Source organism: Choloepus didactylus, chromosome 6 (assembly GCF_015220235.1).
Source record: "Choloepus didactylus isolate mChoDid1 chromosome 6, mChoDid1.pri, whole genome shotgun sequence".
In the NCBI taxonomy this organism is placed as follows: Eukaryota; Metazoa; Chordata; class Mammalia; order Pilosa; family Megalonychidae; genus Choloepus; species Choloepus didactylus.
In genome coordinates, this window is record NC_051312.1 from 23,742,493 (window position 1) to 23,750,932 (window position 8,440).

General features: G+C 31.7%; 1 protein-coding gene across 1 annotated transcript; it reads right to left on the minus strand.

The window, feature by feature from the left end:
- Positions 1-2,278: 2,278 nt before the first annotated feature.
- LOC119536720 (olfactory receptor 4P4-like) lies at positions 2,279-3,253 on the minus strand. Its single transcript, XM_037839514.1, has one exon. It carries the CDS (start codon positions 3,251-3,253, stop codon positions 2,279-2,281), a length of 975 nt encoding a protein of 324 aa, XP_037695442.1.
- Positions 3,254-8,440: the final 5,187 nt, after the last annotated feature.

Here is an 8,440-nt window from a genome sequence, read left to right on the forward strand (position 1 = left end):
TATGCAAATTAGTTTAGCTCAAAGTATAAGTTTTCATAAAACTAAATAAGGGGTACTTCTATTCTCTTTCAGGTATAAGAATTGCTAAATTTCTATTATGACCTTTTTATACATTAGTTGTTGTATTATTTGCTTTTATAATTAAATTTGATTCAAATTTGTACTTATTCTATTGTTTTTCATACTCATTTTCATGAGATGGGGAGGTTTATAAATAGCAGGTTTGAAATTTGTAGAAAACCAATTTACATCATAAGTTATGTGTTTTTTTCCCCAAGTTAGCTGTTTGTGCTTCAGTGAAATGTGTAGTCAAGAATCTGGTTTGATTGGGCTCCATTTGTCCCTTATATCCTATTAAATCTATAAACTTCTATATCCATACATGTTTAGAATTGTTATAATTACTTAGTGCATTGCCATTTCATCAGTATTACTGAATCATAATTTTTATTTCTTAATCTTTAATCTTATTTTTTTCTGGCATTAATATATGTACTAGTTTTCTTTTGATTAGTACACCCCTAAGATCTTTTACCTATTTTTCAAATATTTAGCCAAGACTTCATCTATGTTGTTGGCCATGAAAACCCATATGTGGCTTCTTCACATGGCTTCTCTGTTTAGACTACTTTGAGCTCTGTACAATATGGCAGCTGGGTTCCAATAGTGAATAACCCAAGAGAACAAAGTGAAGTTTTTAACACCTAGAATTGGGAGTCACATAGGTTCAGTTCTGATATATTTTATTGGTCAATACTATCAAATGACCCACTTAGTTTCAAGGGGAGGGATAATTGGCCCCAGATATTTCTGGGAGTAGTGGCAATGACACATTGTAAGAAGAGCATGTGGGGTGAGAAATACAGATGTGGTGAACTTTGAAAATACTCTCTTTCAAACCAAGACCTATGTGTCCAATATACATCACCCTTCAATGGGACTAGTAAACCATCTGGTGGAAAGTTGATTATAATGAAAACATTCCATTTTGAAAGATGCCAATTCTGTCCTCACAGAAATAGATACTTCTTAAAGATAATACTTGGAAGGATTTTCCTTCCTGCTCAAATTGCTTATAGCAACAACACAGTCCATGGATTTATGGTATGTTTCCTTTCTCTCCCAGCATTTTCAGCTCAGCTGATTTATATTCTTTCATTATGTTTTGATATAGGAAAACATAAATTATGTTGTTGAATTGGTAATTGATAATGCCACCTAAACATGCTATTTATGCCCTTACTAAATCAACCAACAAACAAGGGGATGTATTTTTTTGGTAATGATGACCAGGGGTAATGTGGTTGTTTCAACACAATAAGGGTAAATTTTTAAGACAAATAGTTAAAGTTGGATAAGTAATGCAACAAAAATGTCAGGATCACTGAGGATTCAGAAACTCAGGAATACTAGATAATGAATCTAAAACAGCTGAAAGTCAGTCTGAGAGCAAAGGAATGTAGAGCAAAAATAGGAAGACAATATAAATATTAACAAAAATCTGATGACCAATTACATCAACAAGAGCTGTTGTAGCCATGTATGTTTTCCTTTGATTGTTAGAGTATATATATATAAACTTATTTATTACATACTTACTTATTTTATGTGAGATGTTTTTGTTTGTTAATTTTACAATCTAATATTATGTTACAGACTATTCATTTGTGACTGCAAGCTGAACTAGAAGAGAAGCCAACATTACAATTAACATTATTCAGAAATATCTACCATGATTTGGAGATGTTTTTCATTTGGGGGGAAGGGATGACAGTGTCTTTGTAGAAATATCTTGCTCAGTGTGAACAGAAAGATGTTACTGTTTTACTATGGGGTTTCAAAATTTATAGAAGATGGTTTTGGAATGCTGAATAGCCAAGGGGTTAAATGTTCCACTCATGTATCTATTGACCTTAGCTGGGAAATCCGTGCTCATAAGCTCTGCTCTGTCATTCCGAAATGGGAGTCTAAAAACTTCATATCTAGCAGATGGCTTTCAGTTAGGTTTTTGTGAAGAGAATTCCAGGAGGAACAGAGAAAACCCTTCCTTATACTATTAAAATGAATAATAATAATAAGGGGTATTTGAAGTAGATATGTAAAGACAGTAGAGGAACAATTACCATGAGAAAATAAATCAAATATGCCCAACTAAGAAGAGATCTTGGCAAAGACTGAAAGACACTGATTTAAGACTTAAGGATGGCTTTTGCATGCACTTGAATAAAATTTATCCATCATTCCAGATCTGTATTAGGACTCAGGGTTGAGAAGACACCTATTTAACAGTGCCTAGAGTGAAATGGAGCAATGCCTTTCTTAAGTTATTTCTCTTCAAAAACAATTGATGGCACCACACTTTCCTCAAGGCATTCTTCATCTCCAAGTTTCTCAGAGTGTAAATCAGAGGGTTGAACATTGGAGCAATGATGGTGTAGAAAAGAGAAAACACTTTATCTTCTGGAAAAGTTGTGGCTGGTCTAATGTAAATGAAGAGAATAGGGGCAAAGAATAACACCACAACTGTTATGTGGGAACTGCAAGTGGAAAGAGCTTTGCCACGGCTTTCTGCAGGGTAAATCCTGATGGTGTATAATATCAGGAAATAAGATACCATCAAAATCACGAAACTCACCAAAGCAACCACACCTGAATTGACAATTATCAAGAGACCAAATTTGTATGTATCGGCGCAGGCCAATTTCAGCAAAGGATACACATCACAGAAGAAATGATCTATCTCATTGGGGCCACAGAAGGGTAAGAAGATGGTGGGAAGAAATTGATTGGCAGAGTGTATCAATCCCCCAGTACAGCAAGCTATGATGATCGTGTTGCACCTCCACCTGCTCATTATGATGGTGTAGTGCAGGGGCCTGCAGATGGCCACGTAGCGGTCGTAGGCCATCCCTGTGAGGATAAAGATCCCGATGCCTCCAAAGAAATGTGTGGCAAAGAGCTGTGCCATGCAGTTATAAAAGGAAATAGTCCTCTTTTCTGCCAGTAAATCAGCCATTAGTTTTGGCATCACTGTGGATGTGTAGCAAAGGTCGGAGAGTGAAAGATAATTAAGGAAGAAGTACATGGGTTGGTCAGTTAACTGACTGCATGAGACAGAAATCATTATGAGCAAGTTTCCCATCCAAATAGCAATGTAACAAAATAAGAATAATAAAAAACAGAGTATTTCTATGTATTTGTTTTGGGAAAGTCCCAAGAGAATAAATACAGTAACATTATTCCTATTTTCCATTGTCCAACATAGTGAAAATGTTTCAGTCACCTGAAAAGACATAAAACCTAAGTCAATGTCAGCAATGATTTTGGAGAATATTTATGACTAAACAAATATCATGAATCTATGTCTAACTGATATGATTACAGTTTTACAGAAAATGAAAATCTAGTATTTAATAAAAATGTCTTTCCTGGTTTGTCTCATGATGATTTCCATAGGCCTTTCAGAACATTGTATTCAATCTTGACATTTAATAAAAATAAATGCATTCAATCAGTCAATTAAAACTTAAAAAAATGCATATAGGTAACAATTTCAATAAAATATACAAATGAGTACTAAGAAAGAATGCCACTCTGAATCCTTACAGACTCAAAATATGTTAAAAATGCATGCATAATCTGTACAATGTTTTTTTAAACATGCAGAAGCAAATGCAAAGTTTTAGTGTTACTCACTAGTGGAATATATGCTACTTAAAAATAATTTTAGAATGGGATAGAAAATAAAATAAAGATTAATATATTGATATTTACATTTTTAAAAAGTCAAAGGAAAAATTTCTCTGTGAGACACAAATGCAATTGATTTGACTAATTTTTTTATGTCTTGTTTACCTTTCTCTCAGTGATTCATGACAGGAAATGCTATTACATAACAAATATATATTTATTCCAACTAGTATTTTAATTAAAATCATATACTTTAATGGACCACTGAATAAAGCATTCGTTAAAGCTAAAAGAGGAGCATAAGGCAGTTTTACCTTCATGGTATCAGGCTCTATTATTTAATAATATCACAAGTGTGAACTTTGATACCACTTGCTTTATCTATGAATGTTATCTTTCATTTAAAATGTTGAACCTGATTGGACATTTTCTCAAATGGTTGTAAGGATCAAAGTAATCAACAAATGACCATTGCTTTATTAACCATAGAATTATTAAAGTCTGATTTTATTATCAAAATATTAGTACTACCAAATCAGTATTTTAACAGTTGTTAAGATCAATGCCCAAGAAATTTGACTCCCATGTAGAAAATGGAATTGTAGCATCATAAATCATTTTGTGCAGTAAAAAAACTTTGAAGTCTACTAGTCAAATCCATTCATTCTTAATGGAAGGATTTTTAATTAAAAGTCAAGTATGGAATGAATAAACATCATTTTAATCTCTTCATCATCCAGTAAATATTATTTTAAACCAATAGATTTTGATCTATGAAAATACAGCTGATGAAGTTTGGGCTGACCAGAACTTCTGTTAACTTAGTTTGAGTCTCAATAGTGATGGAAATTAACATAGAAAAGGTAAACAGAGGGTATGATTGTTTTTACCATAAATTTTGGCCATGATCTATGTCATTAATACTCATCACATTTCCTAAAAGTTTGTAATATATCTTCTGCCCTAATCTTGTAGTTATCTTTTCACAATTCATTTTTAATTCCCTCCTTATCTCTGCTTCACAGATTATGTTAATAATGTTGCCATCAAAATAAAATTAAAATTCCATTGCAATGAAGATGGGGACTTAAAAGAATTGAATATATTTCCATGGTGTAGTTTTAAAGTTTAGAATTAACTTACAAACAAGTCCTTGAGGAGTAAGGCTTCTGAATATACCTCTAGTTATACTATTTAAACATTTCTTCACCTATAAGTTAAAATAATGTGCTTTTTTAATTTTGAAATAATATTTAAAATATTGTTTTGGACAACTCAAATAATTGCCTATTTATTTAGATGGATACAAAAGGAAAATTTTATTTTAACCATGTGCCAGGAAATAAAGCCTAGTTCACCTTAATCATTCTCCCTCTAATCTCTCCATTGAAAATAACATGAAGAAACCTTGGTTGACACATAACATTAAGATTCTTAAAAAATTAAGGTTAGTGAAGTGTTTAGGAAAAACCAAATATATATCTATCTTCATCGATACAAAATTAATATCCCTGCTAATTAAATGTGTTCTGACATATATCCATTCCCAAGGCCACAGGCAATGATTATTTTCCTTCTTGGAAATCCTTTCTCTTCAGTTAGCTTTACCCATAAAATAATTATTCTTCAGGTATAAACTGCCACTTATTTTCTAGCTTCTTAATTTTAGAATGAAGAGAATTCCTAGCTTCTATTCTGGTTTCAGCCATCAATTTCAGTAGTGAACTCTGCAAGTGTCTTGTTTTCCTTTGAAAATATTTTCTTCATCTAAAATATAGAAACATAAATCTCCCTTAACTATATCAGTGAGTGAGTTCTCACTTTTGAATTTAAAAATAGGTAAAGAAGAACTTTGAAAAAGGTATGATACTATGTAACTAATATAGAATTATATTCAGTTTGATACTTATAGAAGAGGAATAATAATTTAGAGAGGTAAAAATTCCTTGAGGCTTTCCTGGGTTGATTACATACAGCATATCTAACTAACTCTTACCAAATCAGAACAAGAAATGAGATTTCTGAGTCCAGAGTCCAAATTCATGAAATACAAGAGATGTAGAACTGAAGCAATAATAAATTTAGTTGACCCCCACTTTTTTGTAATACCCTAATTATTTCATGTAAAACAATATAATCTCTACAATTATTGACATTGAACCATTCACCCATACTAATTTTGATATGTAGGTGAAAATGGGATAATACACTAAACCAAATTCTCTAATTCTGTAAAAATATAGCTAAAACTCAAACAAAAACTAGAAACTTGCCCTGCTCCTCTCTCCTATGTAGATAGGAGAAATCATTACTATCATAGTCATCACAGGCAGGAAAGGCAGTTAACAAATTCAATAGAGATAAACGTGGATTCCAGTTTTGAGAAACTTCCATTTAATTTTCAGTGACCTGTTTGGAGTCTTTGGGTAAGTTTGTCAGGTAATTGATAATGCAGGGAGATTATTTTTTCAATTTGTCTTTTCACAACCTTATAACGTGAATCAAATTTTCTTGATTAACACTTTGTTGACTTTCTGTCAAAAGCTTTTATAATATTTTCTTCCTATGAAAATTCTACCATCAGCTAAGCATCATTTCTCTGTTATTGATTGACTTACTTGTCCTTTTTGAACTTTGCTTTGCAACCTTCTTGGAGAACTAAAGTTATTACTATCTTTATCACAAAACAAGTTAAGTCTATGGAAATCAGAGATTATCCCTGTATTTAACTGTTTACCAATCAATTATGTATCTGAAAGAGTCAAAAATAAATTCTGCATATATCACCCTTTCAGGCATGATATGAAAAGGAAAAAGAAATAATTTATCATACAGGTTCTTCTAATCTTCCTTCAATTTTCATGAATCCATTCCTTTGCTTTCCTTCCCAGGGTTTTCTCTCTTTATTTATTGAAATGCTGGTCATTTTCCTAAATGTTCACATTATTTTGTTTCAGATTCTTAAATTCACATTCCCCCCAGTATTAGTGATTTAATAATATGCACTTTTTATTTCCTCGTATCATTCATAGAAGAAAACCTTGGACCATTTTAGGGACAACTGGCAAATGTCACTTAACTAGTGTTCATTCAAATAATGGGAAGTCATACACTCAGAGCAAAAGTTTGAAAACATGTAGAATAATTTGCTTATCCAAGAAAATCAAATAAGACCTGCATTTCCGTCACTAAAATGATTCCTAGAGGTATCTAGGCTCACATGATTAGCTAAATATTGGGAAAACTCTAAATTCTAAAATTACATTTCTCTTTTTCTAGGATTTTGAATATCCCTTGAATGTTGTTTGGAAATACCTTCCAAATAATCAACTCACCAACTGGGTTTTGTTTAGATATAAGTTGTCAGTCCCCCTGCATAAAGATAGACTCTGGATTATAAATAGTATGTAAGACACAATTAGCCTAGCTACCTGTGATTTAGGAATCTTACCCATTAGGTATTCCTCCTGGGACCTTATAATTTAATGTGTCTGCTCTCTATGCAAAATATTTTTTTTAATGAAAACAAATTTGCAAGGCTTTTTTTTCTTTTTACAGCAGTAAAAAAACCTACCTTGGATTATTTTTGAAACAGTTTTTGAATAAGATGTGTGTGATAGAATTTGAGCAGTTCTGAAGAGTATCTGAATGTGTTTCTGCTCAGTACTTGTGTTATATAGGTAAGGCTCAATTTTAGTAGTTTGAGAGAATCTGTTATGATTTGTATGTCCCTAACTAACATGGTGTCTTCTCTGTGGATCCCTTTTGCAGAAGAATGTTAAGAAGAAAGCACCAGTGGTACTAAGACATATCAAGAAAAAAAAAATAATGAAGTATTTGTGTTGCTTCTGCTGTAAATGTTTAATGCCCTAAATAATAAAAACCCATGTGTCTTAGCCACTAATTCATTATGCAAATTATATTTTTCATCTCACCTTAAGGGATATTGCTAACTTCTCTTCTCATTTTTATATTATGAGTGCAAATGTGGCAATAGAAGTTTATTGATCTGGCCAAAGTCAGCAGTGAATAAATTGAGATCAAGCGTTACAGAATACTGGTTCAATGCACCTTTTCTTTCCTAATTTATTACCTGTAGTCTTTGAGAATGCAGACAAAATTCTTCCCTCTAAGATTTTTTTTTTTTTGATTCATCACAGTGTAATGGTGTTACAAACTTTCTTTAAAAAAAATAATATTTTTAAAAATTCGGTCAAAAAGTATTCATGGATAGCATGTATTATGAAACTTAGCAAATATGAAGGTGTCTTTTTCTTTCCTGAATAGATAAAATACAATTGGATTAAGAATAATAGTTATCATCTCAAACTCTTTCTCTCAAAACTTGTGGCCATTGCTATATTGTCTCTAATACTTGATGACCTAATGCAGCACAATATTTACTTCTTTATTAATAATCTATCCAAATGATTATTTATATAATTATTCACTAATATACATTTTCTATGATTTGTCTCTCAAATAATTTCCTTTCCCTTTCTCTTTCATTTTGTAATGCCATTAACATTATTAAAATTCTACAGCATTTTAAGTTTTCAGATAATCTTTATTTTTTTTAAAGTAACTCCTTTGTTAATGTTACACCATTGCCACCCACTTACTAATTCTGTTCTTTCTCACATAGATCCTATTTACTTGCATCTTATTGAAGATAAAAAAAAAAAATAGTTTCTGAAATTTTCTTCTGGTTTCTTTAGGAAATCTTTTCCAGAAATCTACTCTTCCCAAT